A 17,161-nucleotide genomic window follows, 5' to 3' on the forward strand; every position below is an offset into this window, starting at 1 on the left:
GCAAAAGTGCTGTAATTGTCTAACTTGCATGGGGAAGCGCCGTACTCCATGAGTGAGGAGTGCTCATTGTGTGTAATGGGCCGCTCACCTGCTGCGCCGTTTCATCAGCAAAGTGGCTGTCCCCCGTCCTCCCAGGTATCCTACTGCTTCAAGTGTCTGCGGGCCGGCGGCTGTGTCCTGCGTTATGGCTACCGGGGGTAAGGAAACGGATGGGGGAGCGAGGGCTTTCTGCACCGCCACAGGCTAATCCAGTTGAGGGCGTTGTGGGTTTTCTGATGGCCACCCCCTGCTCAGCAGTGTAAGGCGCATCATGCTGCCTTGTATTCTGCAGGCGGAGCGGGGATTTCAGCGGCGGCAATGTGTGACTGCTGAGGGGACTCGGAAGTCATGGAGGTGCAGCCCTCCATGCTTTGCAGCGGAATGACTTGTGCCCGGCCGCTGGTAAGGTCTATTGTCCTGCCCTAAATAGCACCACGCTCCCTTCTTCAAGGCGGGCGACAAACTCGGCTGCCAGGACCTGCAGCACACCCACCTAGTCCAGGCAATCAGGTAGGGTGTGTGTGAAACCCCTTTCCATCTTGACTCCACCAGGACTTCCTGGTGGCATCAAGATACATTGATACCCACATCTTCTACAGCCATTAGTTATGTTCCTGTGCAGCACGGCCCCCAGACCTTTTACATTCTATTGTGCTTCCATTTCTGTGCTTGTGGAGGCGATTTGAAACGTTTGCACTGCCCACAGGTAAGGGGATGAGGACAACTACAGCAAGGGGACCTCCCTGCACACAACATGTTACATAACATAAACAAAAGCACAAAATGTCAACATTACAAAAGGGTGAAAAGGACTGAAGGGCACCACCAAGGGTAATGGCTCACCCATATGGGCGTGTATGGCATATTTGTTGTGTACGTTAAATCCCCATAGTATATATTGGTATGTATTATGCACGAAGCATGCACCAAAATTTGCCATGCTGCATTTTTATTTACACAAGTGTGAAACAAAAACGCGGGTGTGAATAGCGCTTATTTTATTTGTTCTCTTTTACCATGTTAATCATGCAGCTTAAATAACATGGTCCATTTTTTTTGCGGAACGGTACAATTACGACAATGCAAAAATTCTATATATTTTTTTATGTCTTTTGCAGAATAAGAATCTCTTTTTCACATTTTTTTTGCATCCTTGCATTCAAAGTTGCATAACTTTTTTATTTTTCCACAGACAGAGCTCTGCAAGAGTTTTTTTTTTATGAACTGTAGTTTTTATTAGTAACATTTTGGGGTACATATGGCTTTTTGGGAGGTGAAATGAAGAAAAAGAGCATTTTGGCTCCATTCTTTTGCTTTTTTTCTTTACATTTTTTTGCTGTGCAGGATAAAAAATCTGTTCAATTTATTACAACAGTTATTCTGGATGCGACAGTACCAAATGTCTTGTTACTATTTTCTTTTGTATTTTATGCCCATATAAGGGACTTAACTGCAGCGTTTGAAGAGCGGGCCCACAGCTGAGGAGACAGCGGGGTAACTTTGGGCCTTGTCACGGGGCTCTACCATTTCCTCCCCCGGGGGTAGCACAGGACCCGTCCAAGTTATTGCTGGGGAAACTTTCACGGGGAAGACCAAAATGTAGATTATCTTAAGAGTCCTGTCACTCGTGACGCCACCGTTCCTTCCTCTGCAGTGAATGAGGGTAGAAGAAATAAGTAGTCCACACAAAGGGAAACGTTTAAAGAGCAAAGCCAGGAACGGTCGGCAGTGCTCGTTTACTTGAAGAAATAGCTACATACGGTCCAACAGACCTGATGACTTTATTCTATGGACCAGTATGATTAATGTTACCCAATTTATGTAGCTTTTTTTAGCGGTACCACTTTAATTTATTTTCAAAGATATTTAATTTTTAAAAATTATTTTCTGCCGCCATCTTCTGACCACCATAACTTTTACATTTTTTCTTCAGCATAACTGTGCAAGGACTTGGTTTTTGCGCGCCGCCCTGTAGTTTCTGTTGATACCATTCTGGAATACATATGACTTTTTGATCGCTTTTTATTACATTTTTTTCTTGGTTGACCAAAAAAGCACAATTCTGGTGTTCTATTTTTTTTTGGATGACATTCACCCTGTGGGGTAAATAATGCATTAAATTGATAGATCCGACTTTTACGAATGCAGTAATACCAAATATGTATTTCTTTTTTATTATTTAGATTTTTTTTCTAAATATGGCAAATGGGTTTTTTAAAACTTTTTTTACCTTTTTTTTAATAATTAGTAACATTTTATTCTTATTTTTACATTTTTCTTGGTGCCCACAGGGAACAAGAACATATGATGCTTTGATCGCTCCTGCAGTATGATGTAATGCCGTAGCATACTGCGATCAGACAGGCACTCTATCAAGCCACCCCAAGGGCCCATGGCTTGATTCTGCCATGACACCTGCATGTCTCCATGCGATCTCATCATGGGGGGCATATGGAACCCTTGAACATCGGTCAAGGGAATTAGAATCGACAGCGGCATTTAAAAGGTTAACAGCTCCGCCGAGCCGTGTGGCTTATTGGAGCTGGTGTGGGCGGGTGTCGGCTGTAATAATCAGCAATCTGCAATGCTGCAGTAACTGTACGTTCCACAGTGTTGAGGGGTTAAATCTGCAATGCTATGATCGCACTGACAATACATTGCAGTACTTCTGTACTGCAGTGTATTATCTCTAATAATGATCACAGTAGATGTTGATAAGTTACAGCATTTAATATCCATATGTGTATATATAAAAGATAACGGATTTAGATGGTACAACAATTTAGAAAATACTGTCTCTGTATAACATCTCACTTTGTTGACAATGCGCATCGTGATCCTAACATGCATTATGGATATCAGCAATGTGTAGTGATGATAATACGTGAACAGTCTTTGTGAACTTGGAATCTTTTGTGAAAGTTTTCCCATTATACTTGAGGCACAAGTCCTATTCATGTGCTCTATGACACTGCTGGGATATATTCTTTTGTTGTGATAGTTTGGAAAAGATAATAAAAAATGGTTTAAAAAAAGAAATAACGATCACAGGACACGGCAGACCCAGGCGCCAATGTCTGACATGCGGTTGCCATGGCAACGCATTGGCCTTTTGCAACTAAATAGTAGAGGTCCGATGACATCACGGTGGGATTGCATCCCTTTACATGGCGTGATCAACAATAATTGCAGCGTATAAGAGGTTAACAAGTCGGATCAGTATTCACACCAATACCCGCTGTTGCTGTCGGAGGCTGGCTGTCAGTCACAGCCGCCTCCCGATGCGGATGGCATGGACTCAGCTTGCATGCCGATGCATACATATTCACTGCATTTTTTATGCATGTTGCCAGGAGACAGTGGGGAAGATATTACATAAATTGTGTCTTCTTGCCTTTTTTTATTTTGGTGTGTGCCAAAAATGCAGTGAATACTGATGCAGTATGGATGTAAAAAACGTGCACACGCATAAGAAACACATACAACATACACACGCAGTGAATGCCATATGTTTTCATGGATCAGACTTAAATGCACCTCCGTGATTGAGTCCTTAGCCACATAAATAGTCTTAGGAGAAAAACGAAATATTTATTGAACAATATTTCACTTCTGAGTCCCAGGCTTTACTAAGTTCCTTCTGGATGAGGCCCAGATGGACATATTTAGGAAGCCCCGCCCAAGAGGAACCACCCTAAACTGAGCTCCTAGTGAACAATCCATTACAACTTGTCTCTCTTCTGTTGCCGGTGACTCGGCCTCACCAATCCACCTGCTGCCCATGAAATATAAAGTAACCGCAATGATGGAGTAAAATCAGCCTGTGAGATGAGCAATAAGCAGCATGTAGAATGGCTAATATGATCATGACAGTCTTTGATCTCCACCTTTTCCTGCAAGCTCAGCAGCCGCGTTCAGCTGTCTTCAGATCTTGGAGAGTGAACGCTTAGATGTGGAGTCGGTCACCCAGCAGCCCCTCTACACCTCCAATAGTTCTCACACAGCTGGGCTCCTCTTCCTACCAGCTCTCTTATCTCGAATTCAGGAATCACAGATTATATCGCTCACTTGTTATTCCGCTCAGAGATACATTTTGAGATAAAAGGAGATACATAAGCCGATAACTACTGTCAGACCTCTGCCACCAACCCGCTGCTTTGCCGGAAGCCTTCTGAATTTATCAGGGCTGATGTGTGATGTAGGAAGAAACATGTCCTTACAAAATAATGCCAGGATCATTGTGGTCACCGTCCTCTCTGTAACTAATTCTCCAATTAGGGCTTATTAAATCACCGTTTGTAAGAACACCAAAGCAAGAAAAGTAAGTGACCGCAGCCTTCCCGGTAACAGGAGAATTACAGAGTTGTCCAGTTTAAAAATTCATTGCCTATTAACTCAGAATTCACTAATAGAATACATTACAAATTGGGGAGCGGTTATATAGAGAACCTCTCTGCCTGGAGGACCAGCCCTGTCCTGCAGAACAGAGACAGCCTATCAATTTGAATGGACACTGTGCAGCGTCCTGTAGGGTGACCCCGGACACAGGGCATGCGCTGAAGAGCTGGGAGGGCAAGATGCTGGCTTGTCACAGTGGCACTTACCACACTCCCTCCTGGAGAGACGCATGCAGCCAAGGCTAGGGCAGCGCTGGGCCTCTTTTGGACACCCCCGGCATGAGGATGCCCAAAAAACGTTAGGACAGGTGAAGGGGTTGACGCCACCATTTCAGTGCCCACCGGCATGAACATTGGCATGGAAATAACTGCGCCACCGACAAGGTTATAGTACCTCAGGTTCCCGGGAATGGTCAGGGCCTGGAAATAACTTTACTTGAAACTTCAGCAATACAAGGCACAAATGACAAGTTTGGAAAGTGCAGGAATTCAATAAGACAAAGTGCCTCCACTCAGCAGGACCCAGACTTCAGGACTCTGGAGTGTGAACAATGAAAGTAGAGTACCTCCACCTGGTGGTCCCAGACTTCAGGATGCACGGGTGTGAAACAGTTAGGACGGAGTACCTCTGCACTAGGCCTTAGAATTAAACACTCACTCGCTGTTCATTCACTCTCTGTGGGGGCTCACTCCTTCTTCATAGACAGCAGGCACTCGGGATATCTCTCCTCCTCTTCCATGCTTCACTATATGAGGGCTGAAGGTGCCCCCATGCAGCTGGACCTCCTGACTACGACTCCAGAAGACATGGAACTCCTTTCCCGCTCTCAATCACTCACATTTATCACCTCTCTCACACCACATGGCAGGATAGAATTGATACATTTGCAGACAGTCAGCTCATACTCTGCAGACATTAACTCATCACACGCTGCAGCTGTGCAATACACATAACAGAATGAGAAGACAGTTTTGCACCGAGCATCTATATAAGACAGACATGTATGACATTATGGAGGGGGCCAGGAAAGCATGTACTGGGCCACTACAACTGTGCATTATTTCATTTCTCCTCTGGAGGGGCTACAGGAAAATTAAACACTTACTGACTGCTATTCCTGTGGGGGTCCCAGCAGGTGGACCCTTTTTTGATCAGATAGGCATCTTTCACACAGGCAACAGCGATATTAATGTGAGAAAATCACAGCAGTATTGCAGCTGTGTTCTGTGCGATATCGCTATGTTTTCTCGTGGCGATATTGCAATTTTGTGTCGCTACAAAATCGCACGACTTTATAGCGCTCTTTTTCTAGGATTGTCTGGGGGGCTTCAAATATGTACCCAGAAAATAAGCCCTATCTGCATGAAAAAACCCCAACACAATATATCACCTAACAAGCGCTGTCTGCTCCGCCGCATTTCTCCTCTGCAGCTCCGGCACTTGTCTGTAGTCTTCAGCCAGTGCTTCCTGGTATGGCGGTACAATAACCCTGCCTCAGGAAGCACTGGCTCTGATTGGTCCTGAAGCACCGTGGCTTAGCCAATCACTGCAGAGCTCGATAAAACATTCACAGCCATCGGTTAATCGAGCGCTGCAGTGAAAATCACACAGTTTTGTCGCCCGTGTGAAACTGGCCTTAAGGATACTTTTACATGGTCCGACAGTGGCCCAAGCAGTCACTCAAGAGAGCGATTACAGGTGACTCTTGTCCTGTTAAAACATGAGATCCGACAGGGCAAGAATCGCTCACTTGGTGGAGTCACTTCGCTCACTTGGTGGAGTCACTTCGCTCACTTGGTGGAGTTGCTTGGTTTTTAGCTCACTTAAAAACTAAGCGACTATCGGTCTCTGGGAACAGGCAGTCATTCATCTATAAACAACTACTTGTTTACTGTGAATGGAGGCAGGCGGCCAGAATACAGTGAATGATTATTCCTGTGGGAAAGCACAAGAGCAAAGATTGTTGGGACAACTCTTGAGCGCCTGACATCCGCCCCATGTAAAAGTATCCTTAATGTCAGCGCTCACCAGATTCCGGTTCTGAAAACCAGGGAGTGCTGACAGCGGGAAGCCTTTGGAGGAGGTAAAGGGGAGCGCCGCACAGTATGAAATCAGCTACAGGCACGTGGTACTTGTGATCCCCACAGTGGCCTCAGTAGTAATAGTGTCCCCTATATTGACCCCAGTAGTAATAGTGACCCCAAGAGTGGCTTAAACTGTAATAGTGACCTCCCACAGTGGCTTCAGTAGTAATAGTGTCATTTATTTAGGCCTCAGCAGTAATAGTGACCTCCACAGTTGCCAAAGTATTAATACCAAGCCCTACATTGGCCCCATTAGTAATAGTGACCCCTATATTGGCCCCAGCAGTAATAGTGAACCCTATATTGGCCCCATTAGTAATAGTGAGCCCTATATTGGCCCTGTAGTAATAGTGGCCCCTATATTGGCCCCAGCAGTAATAGTGAACCCTATATTGGCCCCATTAGTAATAGTGAGCCCTATATTGGCCCTGTAGTAATAGTGTCCCCTATATCGGCCCCAGCAGTAATAATGACCTCCACAGTGGCCTCAGTAGTAATAGAGGTCCACTGAGAAGATATACTTACCTCCTTCTGGTCCTCAGGGCGTCGCTGCTCCTTCGCTCAGGTAGTTTGAGGTATCACAGAAAGGGAAATATAAAAGCAAACAATCACTGAGAACAGCCATATACTTACTGACACAGGAGGGCAAAGTTGTGCACCACCTCAACATGCAGGCAGCAATAGAGAGCCACTCACACAACCTCCTATATAGAAGGCAGTGGCTGCTTGATGTATACTCCTGCAGAGTAAATACAAAGTGTCAGACCATCCTGATACATGTAGTGCACCATGCAGACAAGCAACCTATTAATGATGCCATAATAGTTTGATGGGCTGCCCTGCACCTTAAAAAGTGAATCACATTGATACTGTCACCCTGGGCTTCCCCAGCGTTTAAAGCCGCACTGCATGTGAATAATACATAATAAATGTGAGGTATTAGTTGGATTTTGTCCAAAACACTTGAGCTCACAAGCCAATCGTCAAGGCTCCTCGCGTTTTGTGAGTCCCAGTACATGCTTTCCTGGCCCCCTCCATAATGTCATGCATGTATGTCTTATGTAGATGCTCTGTGCAAACCTGTCTTGTCATTCTGTTATGTGTATTGCACAGCTGCAGCAAATGAGAGGTTAATTTCTGCAAAGTGTGAGCTGACTGTCTGAAAATGTATTAATTTATGTCCTGTAACGTGGTGTGAGAGAGTCTATAAATGAGAGTGACTGAGAGTGGGAAAGGAGTTCCATCTTGGCTTCCATCTGAGTTCCATCATGGAAGGTAAAGCACAGAGGCATATGGGGGCACCTTCAGCCCTCATGTGTTGAACATGGAGGAGGAGAGATTTCCTGAGCGCAAGGATCAGCATGAGCAGTGAGTGAACCCACCCCAGAGAGACAGAGAGAGCGTGAGACAGTCCTAAGTCTTTCCTACATAAGGCCAGTGCAAAGGTACTCTTCTTCTCTAAATTGTGCATGCCCAAGCGTTTTGAAATCTGGGATCTCTGGGTGGAGGTACGCATCTTCAATTGTCACACACACAGGCCTCCTGATGTCTGGGATCGCTGTGTGGAGGTACTCATCTTCAAGTTTGTCTGTATATATTTCCAATTTTACCTGCGCTCGGATCACTGTATATTTCTTTGCCTTGTATCGTTGGAGTGTTTATTCAAGTAAAAGTTATTCCAGGCCCTGACCATTCCCGGGGACCTGAGGTACTATACTCCTGTCTGCGGCTCGTTTATTTCCCCGCCGATGTTTATGCCGGGAGGTACTGGAACGGTGGTGTCACCCGTGACAAATTCCGCACCTGTTCTACTGTTTATTGGGCATCCCCATGCCAGGGTGTCCGGAAGAGGCCCAGCGCTGCCCTGGCCTTGGCTGCATGTGTCTCCCCAGGAGGGATCCTTGTAAGTGCCGCCATGACAAGCCAACATCTTGCCCTCCCAGCTCCTCAGTGTATGCCATGTGACCGGGGTCCCCCTACGAGATGCTGCACCTACACTAATATACATGTATCACAGTTATTTAGTTTGCTCAGGTAATTTGAGGAACTAAAGTCTCCCTCTCAGTATTCGGGTTCGCTGACTGTGTCTCTCCTGCCTATTTACTCTGGGGTCGCGCTCTTTATCAGCACAGTAACCACTCTATTTTAAGCTATCTACCAGGTGATATGCCCGTGTGCTGTGTGTGTGTGTGTATATATATATATATATATATATATATATATATATTAGGTGATATACATATAGTAAGCAAGCGGGGTTCACTTCCCTTTGCGGATCGCCAACTTTCAGACCGGAATGGGCACCAACCGTGTAGAAACCTTGAGACATCGGCTTTCTTTTATAATCTGGCCCCTGACAGCATTTATTCACAGCATCATCATAAACAAAGTCCATCTGACATCCTTTAGCAAATCATGAAGTCCATATCAGCACCCCACTGGGTGTGAGGTTAGGGTTGTCGTCCCTTTCTGACTCCTGTCTTTCCTGGTCCACACTGGACCCTGAGCTAGCAGCCCTTCTAGCTCCACTGAGCTGTCTCTCTCAGCCACTGTCTCCCTGACTTGGGTGTGAGTCCAGGGTTGTCGCCCCTGTCGGACTCAGGCCTTTGCTTGACCACCAGCCTGCAGCACCTCAGCCCTGCTGCGCTGTGTCTCTCCCCTTTTGCTTCTGGCAGGAACTGGCTTATATACAATCAATTCCTGCTACACCCATCAGGTGTTAACCCTTTCTTTCCCTTTTCAGGTATCAGAATGCCTCTTTAGGACCCTCTGTAGGCCATCCTGATACCGCCCTGGTATATATATATATATCTACTAGGTGATATACCCGTGCGTTGCGTGGCGATTTTATGGATAGCAGTCCTGGAATATACAAAGTAGCCACAAAACTGAGCCCCGCACCGCACTGAAAGCTCTGCAAAAGGAAATCTGTGTTGCCCCAGCAACCAATCACAGTGCAGCTTTAATTTTACCTCAGCTGTGTAAGAAATGAAAGCTGCGCTGTGATTGGTTGCTATTGACAACAGAAAATTACAGGAGAAGTCGGTGAGTCTTCGATGTTTAGTTGCACCAGTATTCGTCGCCCGGTGCTGAAGAACGTTCAGGCCACATTTCACTCAAATAGACCAAAACTGCGGATTTGTATCCGACACAAGCAGATTGTGCGTTTTACGTACAGACGGTCCTTCGCGTCTGCCCGCTGCGATTCTCGTGCCGTCCGGTTTCTGAGTGGCGATCTGTGGATGTTGTGACCCTTTAGTTATATAAGTCATGTATTGTTATCAGCCCTCGGTTCAGGTTTAGGGTGTCGTCAGTGAACTGGTATGTGAGATGCCCCAGTAACCCGCCTCGTGCAGCCCCGCAGCCGCGGTCCGCACTCACGGACATATTTACGTAGAACTGTGTTACAGACGTATTACGGTCTCGTAAATCCCGCGCCCGCCTGCCAGCGACTCATGTATGATGGATCGTCAGCCTGAAATACAGAGTCATTTGCCCACCAAACCCGTCCGAAGGCCGCTAATTATGTGTTAATGAAGCAGTAATTAATAAGGTACTGCGGTGATCATCGCTCTCCACGGACGCAGTGGGAGGAGCAGGTGAACACACTCTTTGTAGCCATGGAGAATGCTGATGGTTGGCCGTTTCTCTGATAGTAAAGCAGCGCCATCTAGAGGCCTTTACAGATATTGCGCTGGATGTATAATGTATCCTCTAAGAGCTTCGCTCATGATTCGACATCAGTAACCAACAATGGTCGGTCTGCATGAGAATAGAGGCATAGAACTACGTTTTTTCTATCCCATGATGCATCTTTCCAGCTAACATTATTTAACCCCTTCAGCACCAGAGAATTTTAATTTGTTTAAAAATTATTTTCCCGTTGATGTAGCCCCCTTTTTTTGTGGGATGAGTTGCACTTTTAGTGGTACTAATAATGTAGCACATAACGCGCAGAAGAGCTTCTTACAAATTTTCAGTGGGGAAAAAAAAATGCTCTTACACCGATTTTTTTTTTTTAGGTGGGGGATGGGGTAATTTTTACAGTGCAGTAAAAATGAGGTGTGAACTTTGTTCTGCGGGTCAGTATGATTACGGGGATACCAAATTATATAGTTTCTTTTATGTTTTTTTTTTTTCAATTTTTAAAAACTAAAATTTTTTTCCCATAAATTCTGAGACACGTAACTTTTTTAATTTTTTGCCAATAGGCCAAAGAAAGCGTGCGAAGGCCCATTTTTTTGCGGGCTGAGCTGTAGTTTTTATTACCATTTTGGGAAACAGACTTCTTTTTGATCACTTTTTATTCTAATTTTAAAAAAGCATAATTCTGGCATTCTATTCTGCCTTTCCAGCCTTCGCTGTGCGGATCACACAGTGCGATGTTTTAATAGTCTGGACCTTTTCATACACAGCAATACCAAATATGTGGTTTCTTTTAACTGTTTAGATTTTTAGTTTTTTTATGGAGAAAATGGGAAAAGGCTTTTTTAACTTTTATTATGTTTATATATTTACAATGTTACTAAACCTCTCTTTTACACTTTTATGTTCATTTGGTTGCTTGCCCCATATGCTGCCATATTTCAGTATATGATTATTTTTAGTGTTGCCTATGACATCCGGCCACGGACAGGACTTGATAGACATATATGCCTAGATGCCCTGGGAGCCTTTAATAGGCTCCGGGCTGCCATTCTAGCCTATCGGTACCCCCCGTTCGCATTGCTGGGGTGCCAATGGGGTGCGAGAAGGGGTCCTCTCCTCCTGCTGACTGTTTAGATGCATGGTCAGCTTTGATTGCGGCATCTAAACTGTTAACAGAGCTCCCCCTGAGGCCAATCTCGCACATAGCGTCGGCAAAACGCTGTAATTTTTACTGCGGTTTTCAAACAAAGGTTACTTCGTTCACGGTGCTTTGTGATGGATGATGGGTGATGAGGATGTCAGAAACAGCTGGGAGCCCCCGGATATGGAGTCCACTCCATACACCACCAACGACCGCATGACGTAAATTTACAGTAGGTGGTCATGAAGGGGTTAAAGGGGTTTTCCCATTTCAGAATAAGTCTTATTAGCTGTGCAATATAATGAAAAGATACTCACCGTTTATAAGATCTCTTCTTGCTGTCATTGAATGGGAACCTTCATCGTTCACTTTCAGAGAATGAGTGGTCAGTGTCACGTGATGATGGCAAGTGCCCGGGTCGCTACAGAATTGTCATCCTTTCAAAATATTAAGGGGTTTCCATTCAATGATCGCAAGCAGAGATGTTGAAAGCCTATTAGAAAATTACAAAACATATTATTTTAAGAGTAAAGAGGTTCTCTGAGACTAGAGAAAGACGTCTGCTCTTTGTCCATGGCCTGTGTGTGGTCATGCATCTCTGCTACATTCACCTCGTTGGTGCTGACATGCAGTACCTGACACAACCCATGGACAGGCACAGCACTGCTTCTGGAAGATAGCAGCCATGGTTATAGAATCCTGGCCACCCCTTTAATTTCATGAACCATTTTACATTCTCCATATCTAACTGTCCATGTCTTTGTCTGCTCGTTAAAGGGGTATTGCCGTCTGGGCATGGTATACTGATCGGCGTGGTCTGACTTCTGGGAATGCCATGTATCTGGAGATATTGCCCCCAGCAGGTCCTTACGGGTTTGACCGCAGTGGCCTCGCATGTATGCGACTGCACCACCTCAACGAGAACTGACGAAGACATCTGAGTTCAAGTGCTCGGCACTCTCCGGTGGTCCCATTCACTTCAGTGGGACCTCTGGTGTTTGCCACATGCGTGAACTCGGCTATCTCCGGCAGCCCCATAGACATGCCATGTTTAGAGCGGTCTTCGCTTCTGAGCCCGCTCCATATAAACTCTGTGCACGTCCAACACACATGTACATAGGATGTTGCTAAAGAGGTATTCCGGGCTTTTGGAACTGATAAGCTATCCTCTGACCGATCAGATCAATGGAGTCCACCACTTAGGACCTCCGTCCATCAGCTGATCATCAATGGTCACAGCAGAAAGTGGGAGCAGCGGCTTCACTCCCATTGAAATCAATTGGGGCGCGGCGCTTCTCCAGCACTTCCTGCTTCGCTCATGGTCAGGACATCACATCCTCTCCTGACCATGGTGGCGGTTATGTTGGAGGTTTCTGCTGAATTACCTTATAGCCTAAAAGCTTTAGCGCTACATGAGGACATTTGTGTGACGCACTCCGACTGCGACATGGTTGGGATGAGGGTGGAGGATGAACCAATCATAACAAATCAGACTGATGATCACCGCATTGCAAGACATTTTCCTATAGGGGAACATTAAGGTCATAGAATGGTATCGCTGAGACTAGTTGTTGCCATGTAGCTGTAAGGGGGTGTGGAGTGGGGTGGGGTTGCCCATGTTGTTTGTTGGGGGTGTGCAGTTATTAGGTGTTTAATATATATCTGACTTACCACAGAGTGGAGGGTCTCTGGGTGTGTCCCCTCCTCTCCATGGTCCTTGTTTTTCTCCTTGACCCGTTTCCGGTGAGCAGACTTGTACTTGGAAGACTTCTGATGGCATTGGAAGCAAGGCAGGTGGTTCTCCTGCAATTCGTGGTCTGGACCCAATGGGTGACCAGTGGCATAAGCCCCACCGGCAGGGTCACAGAGTTGCCCAGTTCGTGCCGCGCTGCGTCTGGCCAGGAGATCCGTGTTCTCCTGACTGGGAGTACCTGAACTTTGCTTTGGATAACTAGAGACTAGAGACACTTTAAAGCTGGAGACTTTTCTCAGTAAATGAATTGCAGCCGGAAACGGTCCTGTTGGTGCTTTTATTGTCAGGATTTGGTCCAGCTAAATGGACCTCAAACAGTTGTGCTGCGAATCGGCCAAAGTTCTAATATTGGTTCATAAACATTCCTGTTTTGGGCAGAAAGAAAGCTCGGTGATCGTTTGTACATAAACTATCTCTGAGGGTCCCGGCCCCCTATTATGTCCAGGAGTCAATTTGAAGAAACTCCCCTTCAGCCAATACCTAATTTAGGCTGGCCGGACCTGGGCCAAGAAATTCATGGCCTTGTTCCCTCCCACAGCCGAGAAGGCCGCCATGACCCCGTGATCTGTGCCCGCAGCAGATCAGACGGAACCAGCCTATGTTACATTACACCTTGAATGGCTAACCACAGAAGTTGTAGCCCCCCCTAGTGGTTGGGGGTCACCCCAGCCTTCACCCCGTCCTTTTCTGAATAGCCCTCATCTATTTCCTATTCGAAATCATATTGGCTACGGTAAGCTAACAGGTGGAATGGCGTTAACAGATGATTTTGTAACCACAACTTATCGCTGTGTTATGTAAAGTCTGCATCTGACACAATGCAATTAATGTAATTTGCATAATTGTAGATGTAGATCTTTTATACAAGTTGCAGGCTGTTGTGTGAATACTCCTGCTGTGACCCCCTATATTGCCTCTTGCAGATGCTGCACAGTCCGGACCTGATAACAAAGCAGATCAGCAAGGACTTGGAGTGGCTTTGTTCCCAGCTTGTGGTAACATGGACCAAATTTTTGGAAATAGTGACGCTGCATCCAGATGTGACCACCTACCTCATCCAGGAACATCACAGCCTGCGGGTCAGTAAGATCCTTCTTAAATCCCTGACGGTTCCTCCACGTACTTCAGGTCTTATTCAAATGCCAAAGTGCATTATAACTGCCAGACTTGGGGCCTATATGGGGGAGCCAAATGTAGTTCCACAAAGGGTTCAGGACACTAATATACGGCCCGACTGACGAAGATAGGAAGAAGACTTGTAGTATGAGTGAGGAGAACGGGAGACCTGGCTGTATCTCCAGGATAAATCACATCTTATAGACAATAGTGTATAAAAAAACACTTACTGGATCAGAACAAGAAGTCTTGGGGTCCCATAGAAGTGATATCAAAGGGCCACACTCTGCAATAACCACCATCACCAAGGCGGCTGTGAGTCTAGCTTTCCATGCTCACTCATAGCAAAAGCCTGTGAGTCACACTTCTTCCACCAACTTGTAGAGAAAGCCTGTGAGTCGTGCTTATAGATAGAGCCTGTGAGTCGTGCTTCCTCTGATATAGAGCCTGTGAGTCCTGCTTCCTCGCCTACTTATGGATAGAACTGATGAGTCCTGCTTATAAATAGAGCCTGTGAGTCCTGCTTATAGATAGAGACTGTAAGCCCTGCTTCCTCGCCTACTTATGGATTGAACTGATGAGTCCTGCTTCCCTGCCCAGTCATAGGGGAAGCCTGTGAGTCCTGCTTCCTCTGATATAGAGCCTGTGAGTCCTGCTTCCTCGCCTACTTATGGATTGAACTGATGAGTCCTGCTTCCCAGCCCAGTCATAGGGGAAGCATGTGAGTCCTACTTCTTCTGATATAGAGCCTGTGAGTCCTGCTTCCTCTGCCTACACATATATAGAGCCTGTGAGTCCTTCTTCCTTGCCTACTCATATGTAGAACCTGTGAGTCCTACTTTCTCTGCCTACTCATATGTAGAGCCTGCAAGTCCTGCTTCCCCCACCTACTCATATATAGAGCCTGTAAGTCCTGCTTCCCCACCTACACATATATAGTGCCTGTGAGTCCTGCTTCCTCGCCTACTTATGGATTGAACTGATGAGTCCTGCTTCCCTGCCCAGTCATAGGGGAAGCCTGTGAGTCCTGCTTCCTCTGATATAGAGCCTGTGAGTCCTGCTTCCTCGCCTACTTATCGATTGAACTGATGAGTCCTGCTTCCCTGCCCAGTCATAGGGGAAGCATGTGAGTCCTACTTCTTCTGATATAGAGCCTGTGAGTCCTGCTTCCTCTGCCTACACATATATAGAGCCTGTGAGTCCTTCTTCCTTGCCTACTCATATGTAGAACCTGTGAGTCCTACTTTCTCTGCCTACTCATATGTAGAGCCTGCAAGTCCTGCTTCCCCCACCTACTCATATATAGAGCCTGTAAGTCCTGCTTCCCCACCTACTCATATATAGAGCCTGTAAGTCCTGTTTCCACCACCTACTCATATATAGAGCCTGTAAGTCCTGCTTCCCCACCTACTCATATATAGAGCCTGTAAGTCCTGCTTCCCCCACCTACTCATATATAGAGCCTGTAAGTCCTGCTTCCCCCACCTACTCATATATAGAGCCTGTAAGTCCTGCTTCCCCCACCTACTCATATATAGAGCCTGTAAGTACTGCTTCCCCCACCTACTCATATATAGAGCCTGTAAGTCCTGTTTCCACCACCTACTCATATATAGAGCCTGTAAGTCCTGCTTCCCCCACCTACTCATATATAGAGCCTGTAAGTCCTGTTTCCACCACCTACTCATATATAGAGCCTGTAAGTCCTGCTTCCCCCACCTACTCATATATAGAGCCTGTAAGTCCTGCTTCCTCGCCTACTTATGGATAGAACTGATGAGTCCTGCTTCCCTGCCCAGTCATAGGGGAAGCCTGTGAGTCCTACTTCTTCTGATATAGAGCCTGTGAGTCCTGCTTATAGATAGAGCCTGTGAGTCCTGCTTCCTCTGCCTACACATATATAGAGCCTGTGAGTCCTTCTTCCTCGTCTACTCATATATAGAGCCTGTGAGTCCTGCTTTCTCTACCTACTCATATATAGAGCCTGTGAGTCCTACTTTCCCCACATACTCATATATAGAGCCTGTGAGTTCTGCATCCCCCCCCCCCCACTCATATATAGAGCCTGTAAGTCCTGCTTCCCCCACCTACTCATATATAGAGCCTGTGAGTCCTACTTCCCCCCACCTACACATATATAGAGCCTGTGAGTCCTACTTCCCCCCACCTACACATATATAGAGCCTGTGAGTCCTACTTCCTCTGCCTACTCATATATAGAGCCTGTGAGTCCTACTTCCTCTGCCTACTCATATATAGAGCCTGTGAGTCCTACTTTCCCCACCTACTCATATATAGATCCCGTGAGTTCTGCATCCCCCCCCCCTACTCATATATAGAGCCTGTGAGTCCTACTTTCCCCACATACTCATATATAGAGCCTGTGAGTTCTGCACCCCCCCCCCCTACTCATATATAGAGCATGTGAGTCCTGCTGAGATAAATGCCTTCCAACATATAAACCTAAATCCAATCCTAGCCCCCTGTGTATCCCTGAGTTTAGTGTCTCTCCCGTTATCATATAAATGTATCATAAGCAAACTGGATTGCCGGCGCGACGTTTATAAGTGATTTGCATAGCACAGTCGTTGTCATTGACTGGACCTCGCACTATGCTTTACCGTAGGGTGATGGCGCTGCTTCTGTAAGCCGGCCCCAGATGGGGCTCCCATTTCCAACCTTTGAAAACATCCTAGTGTTCAGCCCCAGCCTGAGATCGTCCAATCGTAATGTGATAAGGGCTGTATGTTATGATGTTATGACTGGCAGCCGTATAGATCAACCTGTAATGTATATCTTTATTTCATCACGACTCAGTTCCTTATTTTGTAGTGTGGAGAAATCATCAGGTTGTGGCGCCACCTAGTGGCCATATAGATTTAGCAGAGCTGAGCTTATTGATGGGTTTTCATTGATCATCATTATCACTGAGCACAATAGAAGCTGATGTTAGCGCTCAGCTCTGCTACATCTCTTTATCAC

General features: G+C 46.0%; 1 protein-coding gene across 1 annotated transcript in view; it reads left to right on the forward strand.

Annotated features, from left to right (window-relative positions):
• Positions 1-17,161, forward strand: part of FAM135B (family with sequence similarity 135 member B) — a 205,691-nt gene that overhangs the window by 137,972 nt on the left and 50,558 nt on the right. Inside the window, exon 10 of the mRNA XM_066578914.1 lies at positions 13,987-14,142. Within this exon, the coding sequence (XP_066435011.1) occupies positions 13,987-14,142 (156 nt within the window). The remainder of the gene's footprint in view (positions 1-13,986; positions 14,143-17,161) is intronic.

The sequence above is a fragment of the Eleutherodactylus coqui genome, chromosome 9 (genome assembly GCF_035609145.1).
Source record: "Eleutherodactylus coqui strain aEleCoq1 chromosome 9, aEleCoq1.hap1, whole genome shotgun sequence".
Lineage (NCBI taxonomy): Eukaryota > Metazoa > Chordata > Amphibia > Anura > Eleutherodactylidae > Eleutherodactylus > Eleutherodactylus coqui.